This window comes from Malus sylvestris, chromosome 2 (assembly GCF_916048215.2).
Source record: "Malus sylvestris chromosome 2, drMalSylv7.2, whole genome shotgun sequence".
Taxonomy (NCBI): domain Eukaryota; kingdom Viridiplantae; phylum Streptophyta; class Magnoliopsida; order Rosales; family Rosaceae; genus Malus; species Malus sylvestris.
Window position 1 is genome coordinate 34,968,041 of NC_062261.1, and position 19,054 is coordinate 34,987,094.

The window sequence follows — 19,054 nt, forward strand, 5'->3', positions numbered from 1 at the left end:
AAATTCAAGTTTAATGTGAGAGTAGATGTTGAGGAGACTACTCATCGATTGCAAGAAATTTCTGAGCGAAAAGACATGCTTGGTTTAAAGTATATTGGGACACCAAGTGTCAAGGCAAGGAAAAGGCCCCCAAGTTCATATGCTTTGAGTGCCAGTTATTGGAAGAGATGATGACAAAGCCAAGATTATTGAATTCCTATCCAAAGATGAGCCTAGTAGTGTCAATTTTGATGTAATTGCCATTGTTGGTATGCCTGGAGTCGTGAAGACAACACTTGCTCAACTTGTACTCAACAAAAATACGGATGCCCAGAAAGAGTTCAACCCTAAAGTATGGGTATCCGTCTCTGACGAGTTTGATCTTTTAAGAATTACAAAGGCTATTCTTGAATCTGTCACAGCAGAACCTTGTCAATTGTAGGAATTCAATAGCATTCTAGAAAGGCTTAGTAAGGTACTAGTAAATAAAAAGCTTTTACTTATCTTGGATGATGTTTGGAACACTTGTGACTATGAACTATGGGAAAGACTACAGTCCCCCTTTCGTGCTGAAGCACTTGGAAGTAAGATAATTGTAACAACACATGATGCAAAAGTTGCAAGAACAGTGGGAGCTACTGAAGTTCATGATTTGCAATGTATATCAAATGATGATTGTTGGAAAGTATTTGTGCAACATGGATCATTGAGCTTTAACAATGTTGTAGCACCAGATTTCAGGTTTCTTCAGGAGAAAATTGTTGCAAGATGCGGCGGATTGCCCTTGGTTGCAAGGACGCTTGGTGGTCTTTTAGGTTGCAAAGAAATTGATGAATGGGAAGAAATACTAAACAACAGCATATGGAATCCATCAGGTGAAGAGGGTGACATACCCCCAGTACTAAAATTGAGCTATCACTATCTCCCTTGAAATTTGAAGAGGTGCTTTGCCTATTGCTCAATACTGCCAAAGGACTATGAATTTGGGGAGATGCAACTAATCCTTCTATGGATGGCAGAGGGTTTGCTTCAGGTACCAGGAGAAAGAAAAGAAATGGAAGATATAGGGGCTGACTATTTTGGGGAGTTATGATCTCAATCTTTATTCCAAAAATCAAGCAAGGACAATTCAACATATGTAATGCATGACCTTGTTGGTGATTTGGCAAGTTTGGTATTGGGAGAAATATGTTTCAGATTGGAGGATAAGCTGGATCATAGATGTTCTCCGAAGACTTGTCATTCATCATACATTCTTGGTAAGCATGATGGGGTTATTAAATTTGAGGCCTTCAAAGAAGCCACACATTTGCGGACTTTCCTACCACTGACACTTTCAAAAGACTTGTTTAACTTTCTGACTTGTAAGGTTACTCTTGGTTTGTTGCCAAGAATGGAATACCTATGGGTGCTTTCTCTAAATGGCTATCGGATAATGCAGCTTCCAGATTCAATTGGTAAAGTGAAGCATCTACAGTACCTTGATCTTACTAACACAGAGATAACAAGTTTACCTGAATCAATAAGCACTCTTCACAACTTACAAACACTGATTTTAGATCATTGTTCTCGTTCGAAGGCTCTACCTACAAACTTAAGGAATCTAAGTAATTTGCGTCATCTAAACAATTCAAATGTGCCTGCATTGGAAGTAATGCCTGCAGAACTAGGTCGTTTGACTAATCTACAAACATTGCAAACATTTGTGGTGGGCAAAGAAAGCGGGTTGGGAATAAGCGAGATCATGGGCCTATTGCATCTTCGAGGGACATTACATCTCTTAAGATTGGAGAATGTGCTTGATGTTCAAGATGCAATGAAAGCCAACTTTGTTAATAAGGATGGGCTTGATGAACTTGTACTGGAATGGAGTAACAAAAAGGAAATGAAAATAGATGTTCTTGACAGTCTACAACCTCATCAAAACCTTCAAGTGCTCAACATCAGGCGTTATGGCGGTTTGAAATTCTCACCCTAGGTGGGAGATCCTTTGTTCACCAATATGGTTGTTGTAAGGTTAGAAGGTTGGCATCAGTGTCAATTCTTGCCACCCCTCGGGCAATCCGTCACTGAAAGAGCTATCTATAAGTGGAATGTCTGCAGTGGAGAATGTGGGAATTGAGTTCTATGGAGAGAGTAACTTGCCTTTTCCACTGTTGGAAAGCCTTACCTTTTCAGCTATGCTTAATTGGAAAGAATGGTCTCCTTGCAAGCATGATCAAACTAAAGCATTCCCTTGCTTGAATAGGCTTTGCATCACTAGCTGCCCCAAATTGGAAGGTAGTTTACCTAAGAACCTTGATTTATTATCAAAGCTTGTGATTTATGGATGTGAGCAATTGGTGGCTTCAATTGCCAGTTATCAAGAATTTTGCGAATTAATCTCAAGGATTAGCAAATGTGAAATCTCGGGATTTTAGAGATTGTGAGGAACTGACATTTTCATGGAAAAATGAGAAAATATTACTGAAATACCTGACTTCTCTTGACAAGTTGATTATTCGCGGCAAGTCACACTCTCAGTTTGTCATGATCTGACGTCTCTTCAACAGCTTCACATATGTGACTGTCCAAGTCTAATTTCTTTCCAAGAGCTTGGTTTTCCACCTTCGCTTACAGATATCAGTTGGGCAGTGCAGTTCTTTTGTATATTTTGCAATACACCAAATACCCCCGAAGCTAAGAAGAATATCAATAACCAGCTGCAAAAATTTGAAATCATTAATTGAGGAGGAAGAGGTAGAAGGTTCCTCATTTTCTTCTCCTTCATTTATGCATGAGGAGACATCTTGTCTTCAGGACTTGGTCATGATTAATTGTCCATCTGTGGCATCCTTATCGTTCAGAGGCCATCTACCTAGGTCCCTTAAACGACTTCTCATAAAAGGAAGTAAACAAGTAGAGTCAATAGCTGATACATTCAACGATAACACTTGTCTTGAAGATATTAATCTCAAGGGTTGCTCAAATCTTAAATCCTTACCAGATGGCTTTGCTTGTGCCACCTTACTAATCTTTAAAGGTTATGGATTCAAGACTGTAGAAATCTTAATTATGTGGCAAGAGGTGGGTTTCCAACCTCTAACTTGAAAGAGATCGTGATTGGCCTCTGCAATAAATTGGAGGTCGTACCCAAAGGCATGCACAACCTCGTCTCTCTGCAGTCATTGATAATTTTTTACTCTTAAAGTTTCGCGTCCTCTCTAGAAGAGGGTTTTCCCCCCAACCTAATATCACTTCATATTCATAATCTCAAGAGTTGTAAGCTACTCGTGGAGTGGGGGTTGCACAGACTTACCTCTCTTAGAGTGTTGTCCATTGATGGTGAAGATCCAGATGTGGTGTCCTTTCCACTAGAGAAATTCCCGGAGATGCTGCTCCCCAAATCTCTCATTGAACTCCACATCTCAAACTTTCCAAATCTCATGAAACTCGACGCTGGCATTCAATTACTGACCTCTCTTGTGTGTCTTGACATATGGGGATGTCCTAAGCTACCATCCATGGAGAAGGAGGGCCTGCCCCTATCTGTTACGCATCTTAGTATCGACAGATCTCCAATGCTAAAGAGAGATGCAAACCAGGTATTAAAGGGCGATACTGGCCCTCCATAGCCCGCATCCCTTTCATGCATATTGGAGACTGGAACAGCACAAGATCACCTTCATAGCCCACACCTTCCAGGTACTTCCAGATTCAGAGAACAACTAAACCTCTATTTGTTTCCTATAATTGTAAACTCAATTTGCAATGTGAAATCCTGGTACTCATAGGTGGTCTGATGTCCCCAAGTTGATTATAAGATGTCTTTTAAAATATATCGTTTTTGGAATAAAAAGTAAATAAATTCCGTCTGCCGGTCATAACAAAGTCTACTAAATTCATGAAGAATATTGTAAAATCAAACTGATTCCGTATTGAATATTGATGCACCAGATGATTATTTCGTTTTGCATTACTTATTCAATTACAGGTTGCCCGTGTACATGTTTTTTTCTCACACAAGTAACATTTTTTCAGAAAACCACCTTCGACAAAATTCAAAGAACATTTACAAAGAAAAGGTAGTCTTGACATTGTGGCTAAAAGTTGACCTCACGCTAGCCAGGAGCTGCTGTAGGAAGCTAGAAGAAAGACTGAAAGCTTTGGTTGTGGGACGCAAGAGTGCAGAGAAGCTCAAAACTGGGCGATTAGAGGAGCGGTTCAAACTAATAAGGTTTCGTCTGCACAAACATTGCAGTCCAGCTACTTCCTGCATCCAAGTTTGCTCGAAATGTTCGATATTCAAAGTGTTCACCGATCGTAATTTGAAATCATCTACTTCTTTTCTATCTTATTTTTCCGTTGATTTTTAAGTTATGCCGGACTCAGCTTAACACATTTATGTATTATTATATATGAAGTCAGATTGGAATTACATTGCTTCATCTTGTTTCTTAATGTTTACGGTTTCTTGGAGTCTTGTTGCAAACGTTCAATGTATTTTTGTTTGTTACAGTAATTCATATGAAATATCAGTACTCATTTGCTTAACACATTTGCGTTTTGGTGAGGGAGAAATGCAGAGGTAAGAAATTGGGTAGTTAATAACTTTTTATGCCGTTTAACTGGTGCTGTAAGTGATTATCCATCAACAAACAAACAAACAAAATTTCAAAACCCCAGCCACCTCCAGACGACACAATACTACTCTCTCTGAGCCACCAGCTTTTCCTCCCACGCCACGACGGTCGACCGCCGATGGCCATAGCCTGATATAACGCTCTGCCCCGCCCACGGCCCACCTTGTGCGGTGCAGTCATCTTGGAAACCGAAATGGCACGGGAAACCCGATTGGTACTCACTGCCAACCTTGTGCGGTGCAGATCCTTTGCATGTCTTCCTTTGTCTCATGCTCATTCATCTACTTTCTCAACCCGCATTCAACTGGACGCGTGAGTCTGTTGGCCTTCACCATTTCGAGAGGGCAAATGATCAAGGTGGTGATGCATCGTCATCATCAGGCTCATCATCACATATATGAGTCAAATCACAGTCAGATTGTCAAATGCCTCCTCTTTCCTGGACTACATATCACCGCTAGCTTCATTATCAGCAGGTCGATATTTCTTACTTCTTTCAGATTCATATGATTTTTCTAGTAAGTAATTGTTTTGAATTTTGAAGATATATTGCATCCAGAAACATTTCAACATTACGAAAAACGATATAAGACGTGCACATCCGATGATTCGAGAAATACCACTCGTCCGCCGTCCAAAGCTAGCATCCATTCCAAAGCGTCTGCCCCTTTCACTCACGCAACTTAACATATACAACGAGTGTCCGCTTATAAGAACAGCTACGTACTTCCATTTGGTAGAACTGGGTTGACATATCCCAGTCCGGAGCGAACCATGTCGAACGTATGGTGTTTTGTATATTTTCGTTTGTGCTTCGGCTTATGTTTCGTGCGTTTGGTTTGTGGTCCAAATTATTGCATCACAGAATTTTTTAACCATAACGAACATATGGCACCGGCATGACTGAAATCAGCCACCGGAAAACGCAAACCGTTAATCAAGCGACTAAAACGCAAACCGTTAATCAAGCAACTAACGACGTTCATCTCGGAACATTACATCTTCATTCATTTGCATGCTAATAGATTGTAAGTTCATCGAGGTTACAGGTGTGACGGTGCTACAGAAGGATTTCACCTACTTCAAAAAGGGTCAGCCAAAAACATGTAAAGTTCCAAATGGTTTCTGCGTACATTTCGCACTGTACAGAAAACATACAACGAATCGCAGATTTGAAAATTACACAAAGAAAATCCAAATCGAACCACTGTTGAGCACTACTCTTCCGTTTCTGTTTCATCAGAATTGCTTTCAGGTGGCACATTTATGTCATTCGAGCTAGCATTAACATCTGTCTCCCCATTTGAATGGTTTTCGAATAGCTAGCATTTCCTATCCAGAGGAGGTAGATTAACTCTAATTCAATCAGTCTTGGGAAGCTTGCCGATTTACTATATGTCATTGTTCAAAATTCCTGGCGGGGTAAGAAGACGTCTAGAAAAATTAATGAAAGGGTTTCTCTGGGAAGGCGTGGAGGAAGGTAAGAAATCCCATTTGGTCAAATGGGAGTTAGTTACTAAAAACAAGGAGGAAGGAGGTCTAGGGGTGGGGAATTTGAGGAATCAGAACGAAGCACTATTGGCTAAGTGGTTGTGGAGATTCCCAAGGGAGTCTCATTCCCTATGGCACAAGGTGATAAGAAGCAAGTATGGGCTACAAGTGAATGGATGGAATGCACTTCCTCCAAGGAGGGTTTCAAGTCGTAGCCCATGGAAAGACATTTCGAGTGGTGCTCATCAGTTTCTTGGATGCTGCAAGTTTGAGGTGGGCAATGGAGAGAGGGTGAGGTTTTGGGAGGATGGGTGGTTAGCAGGAGGACCGTTGAAGGAGCAATTCCCCAGATTATTCTTATTATCGAGGAAGCATAATCATAACATTTCTAGCTTTGTGGAAGCTTCGTCAAGTTCCTTGAGTTGGAACTTTGATTTTAGGAGAAATCTGAATGAGATGGAGATAGAAGAGGCGGCCAGCTTATTACAGAAAGTGGAAGTGGTTCGCTTGTCTCCATCAAAAATGGATAACAGAAGGTGGAACCTAGAAGCTTCAGGTTTGTTCACATGCAAATCCTATCGTTCATTACTGAGCAACAATGGGATTGTGCACTATTATCCACCCTACTCTCAGATTTGGAAATCAAAAGCTCCTCCGAAGGTTAAAATACTTGTATGGCTTGTGGCCACTGGGAGTCTCAACACTTGCGACAAAATTCAAAGGAGAAACCCTCTGATGTGTTTATCCCCACATTGGTGTAGTTTATGTAAAGCTAAGGAGGAGAGTGTAAATCACATCTTTCTTCATTGCTCCTACTCGATCCAACTATGGTGGAAACTGTTTCAGAAGGTTAAAGTAAGTTGGGTCATTCCTAAAGGGTGTTTTGAGCTACTAAACACCAATTTTAAGGCACTTGGAAAATGGAAAAAATCCAAAGCTTTGTGGGGTTGCCTGGTATCGGCAATTTTTTGGAATATATGGCTGGAACGCAACAGAAGGATTTTTGAAGACTATACTGGAGTGGGGGCAGAAGTACTTTGGGGGAGAGTAAAATATTGGGCATCTTTTTGGGCTTCGGTTACTAAAGAGTTTAATAATTGCTCTCTATCTCAAATACTGTGGGATTTGTTAGCAGCAGTTAAGTGAGCTAAGTCTAGAATTGGCTACTGTAGCCAAATCCTATTGGGATTTTCCTTTCTAATTTGTTGGTGGACTTCTTATCCACTTCTATGTTTTTCACTATTCTTTAATAAAATTGTTTCTTCTCAAAAAAAAAAATTCTTTGTTCTGCCCATTGGCAACGACATCACCTTTAGTGTCTTCTTCCATATTGCTTCCATGCTGGCCATTATCTGCTGGTGCCCCATCAGAAGTTACAGCTATATCGGTATTCATGGGATGGTGCCCATCTGTATCCATCGGAAGGATTTCATCGAATCGACCTGAATAAGGCATGTACTGATGGAACTTTACCTGACAAAAAGTAACAAAATTCCATTTTGGGTTAAATCTGCTGAACACAGATCAGAAATATCATGGTTACACAAATCAGAAATAGCATGGTTATGGCAGTCAATTTGTTGAAATTTAAAATTATAATGACTACATACCAAAATTGAAGGCTTAGAAACGTTTAAATAAATATATTTTAAATTGTGGAGGGTAAGTAATTTAAGGGCATCAGATACAGGAAGATGACCCCCCAAAATAATGATTACACACGAAAGTGAAGGCTTAAAAACCTTTAGATCTCACTAGTATTCTCCTATTAGGAGACCAACTCAGTCAAATTGAGGTTTGTACTGTAGAAACTTGATTTTAATTGCATGGGATCGGAAATTCATAATTATGGATGATATACTTATGCAGGTCCAAAGGGCACTCCACTGATCAAGATATTTTTAATATTTACACGCTCACCATCTAACTCCTCATATCAAAATATGACAAAAAGGAAAACTGAATGCACGACAGGAAAGCATACCTCATAAAGCTGCTGGTAGATACCAATCATCTCATCAACACTGCTGACAAGATGAATAGGACCAGTTTCATCAACGTGACGCTTAGTGTTTGATGTAATTTCATTCAAATTAAGAGCAAGGTGGTCAGGTCTCTGAAGTAGACGTTGAAATGTAGGCTGAAGTTCGTAGCATTGTTCAAACAAAGAACGACGGCAAAACACATAAAGACCCAGTCGGGCACGAGACATTGCAACAATCAATCTTCTAACATCACGAAGGTGACCCACAATGCGAGTACGCACAAGAGATAGCAGTATAAAATCATTTTGCTGGCCTTGAAATTTATCAACTGTTGTAACCTGATAACAGTGCACAGTTAAAACATTATTTTACCAATGGGATCACAAAGGTCAACAGAAACAGTAGTTTACTAAAGCAATCACAAAGCGTAAAACTGCAAAGTTAGCAGAGCTAATGGGTAAGGATGAATGAAACTTATCTCTGACAAAGAACTGTCAGAGAGCCCAAAATGCCTTAACAATACCGTATAAAGGCACCTTCCAGGTTCCTGGCCATTTGTTCTGAGGGATTAACAAGAACTAAACTAGCCTACAGAGCCACCAACTTGCTGACAGGCCTTTAGATTTCACAAATGGACAGTTCGATTCTTATTTGTTTAACATCTGTTACGTTTGTATTTCATTAGTGTGCCTGATGTTTAATTTGATGCATTCGCATTCTAACCCATTTTAAAGGTCAGTGACATCTGCAAATTGTAAAGTGAAAGTGGTGATCTTATTCTTACCTTGCTGGGAGGGCCTATGAAGTCATAAGGAGCACATCGTCTGTTGATAACATCGCGGATTAAAAGCTTCTGGCCATTGTAAGTGGTCAATATGGAGATTTTGCTTGCAGGGTACCCAAGTAGACGCATATAGATATAGACACTGACCACATATTCTGCTTCCCCCACATTTTGGAAGAAATAAGGTGAAGGTGTAGACTCACCTCTGCCATGGTAATCTGGCACATCCACCAACTGATATTCATAGGAGAATCCAGAATTTGCTCTATGGAATATGGCACCCTCCTTTACATATGGAAGGTCACCCAGATCTCTGTACCTCCAGTTGTACAGTTTGGCTATACTTGGCCTGGCTCTACCCTGGGCATTGAGTTCAATATAAGGAATGCCCAAACGGACAAACCTCGTAAAGAGACTCTGATCCATGTGGCTGTATTTTTGGAATGCTATATTCTTAACAACAGGAGGCAACTGATGATGATCACCAATCAGGATGCAGCGTTTTAGCCGAGCATAACCATCTTCCTGCCTTTGGACCAACATTGGTATGAAAGTTTCAATCTCCAAAATTTGAGCACTTTCTTCCATGAGCAAGTTGTCATACTTGAAACCTAACTCAAGGAAGTCCTTTCTCTTTAGAGCTGCATGAGTGCATGTCATGGCAACTATCTTTGCCTGCTTGGTCATCAGGTAATTTGCACGATCAGCAGTAGACTTCAGTAACTCAAATGCCCTACACTCTTCAAGCTCTTGAAACATGGTCTTCAGATGACGGAAGCAACCCTTAGCTGCCCGCATATCTTTCTCAAATGACTCACCAGTAAAGACTGGTTTCGGTGCGTTGGAGAAGAACTCCTTGAAGGGAAAACAATCTTTAACAAATGATGTTTTATCTTTATTCTCCTTACAAGCAGCGAGGAATTGCTCCCAATGCGAATATACATGAAGCAACCAAAAGTACCCAGCAGTTTCACATGTATAACCTACATCCTCAGGCAACTGGAGTGATCTAGCCAGCCTCTCCACTTCACTTGGCAACTCTAAGCGCCGCACAAGCATGGCATTGACACGGCCTTGTCGGCTGAAGTCCAGATCAGTTGCTAGCTCTTGCTCTCCTTGCCCAAGTCGAAGAAGATAGCGTGCAGGAACATCCCTCTAAAATCGCAAAAAGGGAAATATTAAAAATTTATGACAACATAGAAAATAGCTATACACAGGATTTAACACCCTAACTGATAGAGAACTGAACCTGCATAATCTTCTCAAAAAGGTCATTTAGAGCCTGGTTCGAATGAGTAATTATCAATGTTCTCTGAGACGAACAATTATGATAGAGAACGTTCAGAATTTGGACAGCTGTATCAGTTTTTCCAGTACCAGGTGGACCCACGACCATTGTTAGTCCTGGCTGAATACCTGAGATGATTGCTCCAACCTACACAAGAAGGAAGATTAGAAATTATTAAAACAGAGTCTAAATGGCACAAACAATGATTCCTAATTCAAAGTTTGTTACTTTAACTATCCATCATAACTTCACAAGTAACTAAAAGATGTTAAAAATATCTAAAAGTAGAACAACCTACAAATTCCTATTTTGTATTACTAATATGGTACTATTACATGATTTATAGAGAATCAAAAAAAACTGTAGAAAAGCTTAATCACCTATACCTTAATAACGTAGTTTCTTATTATTGGTTTTTAATTCATCCAAGGGTCTTAAGTCAATTTTATAAGTTGGTATATTGCAATAAAAGAAAACAGACAGTACATGATTATAAAAATTTAGCCTCACAATACATAAGCAAAAAAGTCACATCTCACAAACAGGCAAATGAAGGAATAACTACCTGAGTGGGTGTAAATTTAACGGTGTTCTTCCTTGGTTGATCTTGGGGATACGGACCTGGGTCAGGAGGTGTGTATGCTTCAACAGCAATTTTTTCTTTCTCACTATCGGAATTCTCCATGGGGACATCACTCATAGAAACAATACTAGATTTCTTATTCCCTGGAAGAGCATTGGTGCTGCTTCTGATCATCTTGGGAAGCTTTATTCGAAAAGGGGGCCTTGGATCCAAGTTTTCTGTGCCATCTGGACTAGTAAAACAAACCTAAACAATGAACATGTAAACAAGAAAGTCATTAGTCAGATCACCCTCCAAGATGCTAACAAACAGACAAACAAAAATTTCCAGACATCAGTAATAAAGACATTATACAGGCAAACCTGATCATCTGGAAAACATTCTTTCAAATGGTCTGCATCCAGGAAAGTATCTTTAAAATCTACAGTTTCCAAAAGATCCGGCATATTAGTCCATTGTGCAGCAGAAGGATTACCATACCCCAGAAAAATGTTGTGCAACCAGTCAGGAACAATACAATATTCATTCATAAGATCTCTAATGGATTCCAAAATTGCTTTAAAGTTATTTTCCTTAGGCTTTCTCCTCATCAGTATATTGAATGTCCCATAAACATCTTCTGCGCCTTTTGCGGCAATGTTGCTGACATCCATGTGGTATTGTGCTGTATCTAAAGCAACAGTCACAGTTCTCAGTTCTCCTTTTGGAGGCTTCCACTCATCACGTTTAATTCTTCCAGTATAATCGTTCATTAGAGTTCCCTCTTCATCACGAATCTCGATGATTTCACAACCTCGTACATATTGAAGACCAAGCCTCTGTGGCACACTCGCCTTGCCATCCTCTTCTGTACTTAGAGGCTCAAAGGATGGGCGAATAGAAAGTAAAAACAGGACATCATGCTCTTTAAGAGCATTCCATTCTGATCTCATTTGTCCTCTATAACTAGAAATGCTAAAAGTAACTTCTGCTGTAACAGCAGCTGGCTTGACTTCTCCAATATTTGGCTGTTTTACCTCACTGATCTTAAACTCTTTGATCGGCACTGCCATCCTTGACCAACCACGAAAAGCTGTTTCTCCTTCTTTATTAATGTACGCATGAAGATGTGGAACAACTTCCTGAATATCCTCCCGAATCTCATATGTTGACTCAAGACGGAAGAGATTAAAATTTCTGAGGAGATAATCATGTAATGTTAAAAATTGCAAGTTCAGTTTTGGAAGGGCCAGACAACCTTCTCCAGAGTAATTGATACTTGGCACAAGGCTTTCGTCCCACATAATAAGTTCATTTGGGTACAGAGGAAGGGCATTTATTTTTTCCTTTTGAGACTGTTGCTTTTCAAAAAATGAAACCATGACTTCAATAAGGAAATCAACCCTATTGGACCAAGGGTCATCCCCTGAAACCAGCTTCAGCTGCAAAACAGAAAAAAATATTAGCTAAACAAAATTTACAATATCCATAGTGTACAACCGAAAAGAGAAGATAGTGAGAGAATGGAGAAAAATACATTGGAAAGCTGACATTCCAAAAGCAAGTAATTAGCTAACTCAGAGACAAATGAAATAAAGATTGCAACATGTTTGTCCTGATTCCTGAAACAGAAAAGGCACGGGCAGACAATCTTCACTCAAATACACAACAAAATTAAAATGAAATCATTTACTTCATTTCTAACTCCCAACAAATTAAAGCTCAAAAAACCAAACATAATTATCCTATCAAAAAGAAAACAATTACAATTATAATCCTAATGCTAAATTCATGATATCAAGTCAGCTTGACTAAGCCTTTAATGTAGAGTAAAAGTCTATACGAGCAATCTCTCTCCCTATTTTTAACTGAACTACTTTCAGTCACCATTTTTTCCCTCCATTTAACAGCTATGAAGCATGGATACGCAAGCTGGAGCAGGGATTCAGGAGCGGGGGAATTCGGGAGCATGAAAACTCAAAGAATCCCGATTTAGGAGCAGCAGGGATTCGCCAATTAAAAATATTTAAAATATATTACATATAAATAAATATTCAAAAGTATAAATATAGCATTGGTAGATGGGCTTATTTTAAATGATTATTTAAATTTCTTAATTTCAGGTAGGTTTCATTTTAGTGGCCTATGTTTTTAGTTTTGGCATTATATATCTGACTCTTTATTTGAAGTTTAGTGCCTACTGCCTGATGAAAGAGATGTGATACACTGCCTACCACATGTTAAAAGAGAAGAAAGGTGGACTTTAAATGAAACGAGCAGTTTTGCTCTTTTGGTGTGGTGATGGCCCACAACAGTTTCTATCATCTTCTTCATCAGTTCCTTTCACGCCATAATCACTGCAAACGCAGCCATAACTGCAGCAAGTGAAAGCCTTGTGCTTTTTCCAGCAAAAGAGAACACTGTTGGGCTTTTTACGGCAAAAGAGAACACCTTTGGGCTTTTTACGGCAAAGAGAGCGGCCCTTTTTTCTTTCCGATTCGTAGCAGCACCAAGCCACTCCTGCCGTACCCAAGCCGAATCCCGCCGATCTCACTCCCAGAGTGTGAATCGGAACCGATCTGAAGAATCGATGCTTCATAGCTTAAAAGTAGACACTAAAAATAAAAATAAACCCAGAGAAAGAGTTGGACTTTCTAGAAGCCCACAGGGCTAAGGCCTACAAAACTTCCTATAACGTCAAATTCAACCTAGAATTAATAGTCCAATGTCCAAAAGCTGACTAACCACAACTAAACACTTAATATGTATAACGGCTTTAAAATAAAACAAAATATTTCATGCTACCCTTGCTACTCATCTCACCAAAACTATAGCAGTTAACCATTTACCCTGCCTCTTCCTATCCTTGTTTCTGTCTCTCTCTCCCTCTCCCTTGAGTCATCATCCAGCATATCGCTTTCACCTTCACCTTCTACCTCTCCGTAATCTCTCTTTTTAAGCTTCTTTTTGGGTAAAAGTTTTTTGATTTTCTTCAATGCATTTTTCCAGATCAAGTATATGAAGGCCAAGATTTCCCCCTCCTGGTACAAGCCTCTTTTACTTTGCCAGACGACCGAAGGGGAGATTTATAATCACTTGCAAAACATTAAGAAAAAATGGAAAGAGAAAATGACCAATATGCCCACACTAGAGCTTGACCGTGGCCTCTAGGGCTAGGCTGTGGCTTGATGTGGCCCTAAGGTCAGGCCAGGAATGTAGCACCCATGATTTTCTTTTACCTAGTCATTAACTTTTCACTAACTGTTTCCGCACAAAACACTACAAAGAAGATATTCAAGCCCCATACTCACTAGCAGAATAAATACCAATTTAGGGAAAAAATTTCAAACTGCACAATCTTAACTAACGTGGCTATAAATGTCATGCATACCTTTGAACAAACCAAATTCTTCAATTCCCCAGGAGGAAGAAGGACAATTTCTTTGACAGATCATTGCGCTTATCAATCGAACCAATGTTAGCCAATGCAAGCTCTTGCAACTACAAGCACAAAGGGGAGAAAAATATTCAGAACGCTAGCACCAATCTATAGAGGAAAACACATAATATGAACCTTTTTAAATGCATACCTTAGGAACCTTTTTAAATGCAAGTAGCTGGAAAGATTGGACGCATTCATAATGAGATTGAAGCACCTCATCATCCGTCAGTTGTGTCCCAACATGATCATTAATCTCAAATCCTTCATAAAACTGCAGTAAGTCGACCAACTGTGCAAAGAGTTTCCCCTTCTCGTGTCTATACAGAGCACTCAAGTGGCATTTGGCAACTACAGCAACATCAGCAACAAGTGGCCTCAAGTACCTGCAATCACAACAAGATAGAAACAATGTAATAAATAAATAAGTAAAACTAATAGGGCGTGAAGAATTGACAGCTCTAACTCATGATAAAAGCACATAATGCCAATAGGTTAAAACTGACGTCTGTTCAAACAGAGGAAAGAGGAAATGAGCACATTTGCAAAACGTACCTCCTTGTTGGTAGTTGGCTCAAGAGGTCAATAAGAAATTCCATAAACCTCTCACAGTACAAAACACAAGCATCATCAACACGCATAGCACCAGCAAGTTGATCATCTTCATTCATACTAGGATCGGGGGGTAAAACCTTCGAATCAAGTATCTAGAACAGGCACAAAAATAAAAATAAAAGTTTCATAAATTCCTGGGTATTGATAATCAAAGACCACAAAGTACTGCTCAGAATTTAAAAGTGTGAAATACAACCTCAAGGAACTCTTCAATGAGGTCTCTCAAGAACTGAACTTCGAGTGTAGTTGAGGGATTAAAGGGATCTCCGCGTTTTGCAGCCTCTTTGGCCTCCCTCTTTATCATCCTTTTCCATTTCCTGATCAAATCAGGGTTAAAACAAAGTTCCATCTGCAAATGAAAGAAGCAAATCAAGCACAATAAAATACAGGTCACATATATTCGGATGATAACAGAAACAGATTTTCAAAATAGACAACATATGTGTTACCTGAAAACGACCGTACGACAAACTGTGCCAAGATTGCAAACTCGCTAAACTAAGGACAGTATCGCTCACGATCTCATCTTCCAAACTCTGTCACAAAACATCAGTATTGTAATATATAAGTACTTTGCCACAATACCCAAATCAAATGAGTACTTCACCACAATATTCATATCCTTCAATAGAAATAAGTGCATCAAGACTTAATTGTATGTTTTTAACTACATTCATCCATTAAGCTCAATACACATGTGACTGATATACAAAATGGATGCTACGCCAAACAACTGAACTATGTGTGCGGGCTAAACTTCTACCAAGGCAGAATCATATACTATAGCAGTAGATGATGTGCACAAAATAAATCTCATCTCTTTATATAGAAAAATACAATGCACTAGCATCGAAGCCAACCAGAGCTTAAATAATTCAATATTTCATAATAACTCAATTATGCACATATAAATTTTTATGACGAATATTTTGAAGATATAAAACAAGCAGTCAAGAATAACAACCTACAGTTGATAAAAGCAAATTATGAATGTTTTCTGGACTTACGAAAGAGTCTGTCCAGACTAAACAAGCTAGAGAAAGGACAATTACCCTGATGCTTTTGGGTGTAAAAACTAATAAACCCCTCTACAGGGAGCAACCTGCCCACAAATCTTTCTAGAACTGGATATATCAGATAAAGTGTACAAAAATTCAAACATTTAACATGCTACCATACCTGAAAGGCATTAATCATGAAAACTAAATAATTTGTCTTTTCAGCTATGCTTAACTCTCTTCCCTGCAAACATAAAAGCATCAATATAAGTCTGAAACATAAAACACCTGAAGAAGTCATTCGAAAATAAATGTATCTCCTTAATAACCTCCCCTCCCCACCTAAAAACACAAAAGAATAAAATAAAAATCAAGCAAAAAGCAACTTTGTTGACCATATGTCAAAATATTAGCATCTATCAGTTTCTGAATCCTCGTTGACCATCTGACCAGATGGTCCATAATACATCATACAAATTTGCTACTGTTTATATTTAAGTAAGCTTCCTGTGTCTATCTCAAAGCAAGCACGAAATGAAACAACTACGAAGTAGACCACAGTTGATTAAAATAATGAGCATGGCAACCATGTTTGCAATAATATACAGAACATATGAATCGTGCACCAGCATGTAAGCATACATAACTCTTCTTAACAAAGGACATCAACATATAAAAGTCTAACAAGGTGTGATTGCTATGCATGAACGTGAAAAACTTATGAAGAGAAAGACCAGATAATGAAAAGGTATTGAATTAGAAAAACAATAGAGATTTTGTAAACTTTTCATTCCACTTTTTCAATACTTACCAGGAACAAGTTTTGGGACAAAATTACATGAAAAATAGATAGGAGAACAGAAAGTGGGACACTACTATGAGAAGATGTCGCCCAAGCGAAAATCCAAAAGCACTATTGGGTGAGAAGGTGGCTTATTTGTTCAAGAGGGTTCACTTGTGGGCTTCCCTTTGGGAATCAGTGTCATCAGAGTTTAATGGAGAGCTCATATTCTGTTATATTTTCAAATTGGCATGACGTTGTTTCTTAATATGTCTTAAATGTGTATTGTAGTATAATTGGTGTAGGTAGATGATAGTTTGTTTTCGTTTTTCCCCTAGAGAATATTTTGTCCTTGATATTGTTCCGTCATCATGAAGAAGGAATCCCACAAACCACTGCAACTGTTATTGAAATACGAATACTATAATGCAAACTATGATTGTCATTTAAGTTTCACAGCACCAAATACACATCAGTAATACTGAGTTTTTTTTTATAATGAAATTAGAGTTAAAATAAAATCATTTTGACCATTATTCATGCATGAGGAAATATGGCAATCCGATAAAACGAGCACAAACCGATTTAAGCCGAAGAACCCTCTCAAGGAATCCTTTGAACACATCTTTCCGGTCATAAAAGCACGTCCAAGCTACCACATTCTCTCGAAACTGCAATTCCAAAGTTCGGATACACAAGTTCAATCATAATTGTTAATTGCAATATAACCAAGAAATGCAGAACCATTAAACCAGTTCATCAATGCTACATACCAATAATTTCAAAGTTCAGCACCAACTTTTGGGGACTGACTACCAGAAAATTGAAAGAATCGTTCCACTATCTAACCCCAAAAAATAACTACTTGGATTAGTATCTAGCCCACCAGTATTTTAGCAACCAAAGATACCCTAATCCAGAACAGAAACATCAAATTACAATTCGAAAACACAATACCTTCTCATTGACAATGAGAATCATGGACATAACGTGCTCGAAGGTTGCGGTTTCGGGGTCGAAATTTGGCCATAGATAGTTCTCCAAGTACTGACTGACCTCCAAAATCATCACCCTCTGTGACGGGACGGCCCTTCTCTGACCCTCTCCAACTGACAACTCCGTCCGATAAATCTCATTCACTAGCTCCGGGTCGAAGGGCTTCTTGGGCTGCGAGGCGTCAAGGGTTTTTGGACCAATTATCGGCGGCAATCATCGTGAGCCGGTCCCGCTGAATATCCAACAGCGTTATCGAGCTAGGAAGCGCCGAACCGGGCTTGGCCTCGACCGGGTACTCGAACAGGTACTCGGCGACATGGTGGCGCTTGAAATCGTACGGCCCTGTTCCGTACACCTTCGTCATTGCCACTCGCTCACTTGTCTGGAACCCAGATTAGGGTTTTTGGGATTGGGGTTTTAAGAAGAGCTGAGGTTTCTGGGGAAAATTCGGGGTTTTTGAATCTTGGCTCTGTTTTTAGTTTTAGAGAGAGCTCTCGTTGGCCATGTGGTCGATTCTAAGTCTAACTTCTCAATATTCAGCATTAAAAATATAAAATTAAAAAAGAAAAAATCTGTCAACAATATTTGCATTTACATGCATTCAGTGTTTAAAAAGTTCTTCTAAGGACAATTACATAGTTAACCCAAAGAAAATGTAAGCATGACAAAAGTTGAAGGGGTAACTTGTAATTTAGGACAAAAATGTACTAGGTACAAAATAGACAAAGAACACGAAAGAATAATTTAGACATCCATAAAAACAATGCTGACGTCAGATCACTTCAAACAAAACCTCATGCCATTTTAGCCTCACTGCTTGGTTCATGGGAGTTGGGCCCGCCCAATAGGTGGGGTAATTGGCATGGGCTCGGGCAGTTTTGAAGGGACTGAGAGATTCAGTCATTCAATAGATAAGACAATTTGTGGCAATGGAGTTGCTCTAGAAAAATAGGGCAATAAGATCAACTCCAACGTTGCAAAGGCCCCCTAGGGCTATTCACTATTGAATTCACCCAGTGAACAGTAATTGCTCTTAATGAATAGCAATTGTCTTTGGCATCTCCACTCCTACACTGAATAGCCCTGGCAATAGGTAATAAAATATTAGTATTTTTTTTAATAAAATAATATATCATTTACCAATTCTTACATTAATTCAAATGGGAAGTGTGAAAGTTTGAAGCTTTAACATTAATCCATTAAGTCAACCAAGAAAAACCAGTTAGTCTAAATTTTCAGAAAAAGAAAAAAAATCAAAAAGGGCAACAATCCTAACAAATGAAATAGCAAAAGGGTTCATCGAGCTGATTGATTTCTCTTCAAGGGTTTGTTGAATTTGATCTGTTTTCCGCGTGATCTAATTGTTTTCTCAGCTAGGTCTTCCTTTTTTCCTCTAAATTCAGTTGGATTTTTGTAAAGTTCGGAAATTTCAGGGATTTTGGTGGGTTTTTCATATGGGTTGTGTCGACGGCGGATAGAGGCGGTTCTGGGTGGTTTTGCAAGGGTGGGGAAGG

At 39.1% G+C, this 19,054-nt stretch overlaps 1 protein-coding gene and 1 pseudogene across 1 annotated transcript; one reads left to right on the plus strand and one right to left on the minus strand.

Moving 5' to 3' along the window:
* Nucleotides 1-250: 250 nt before the first annotated feature.
* Nucleotides 251-1,072, plus strand: LOC126603485 (putative disease resistance RPP13-like protein 1; annotated as a pseudogene).
* Nucleotides 1,073-5,582: 4,510 nt separating this feature from the next.
* LOC126600598 (uncharacterized) lies at nucleotides 5,583-18,052 on the minus strand. The gene is given in 16 exon segments (XM_050267186.1): nucleotides 5,583-7,565; nucleotides 8,077-8,415; nucleotides 8,862-10,016; nucleotides 10,111-10,296; nucleotides 10,715-10,978; nucleotides 11,095-12,153; nucleotides 14,103-14,131; nucleotides 14,134-14,212; nucleotides 14,302-14,536; nucleotides 14,706-14,857; nucleotides 14,962-15,114; nucleotides 15,215-15,301; nucleotides 15,945-16,007; nucleotides 17,126-17,215; nucleotides 17,502-17,711; nucleotides 17,713-18,052. Coding segments are annotated over 16 exon segments (4,527 nt in total). The 5' UTR covers nucleotides 17,905-18,052; the 3' UTR covers nucleotides 5,583-7,331.
* Nucleotides 18,053-19,054: the final 1,002 nt, after the last annotated feature.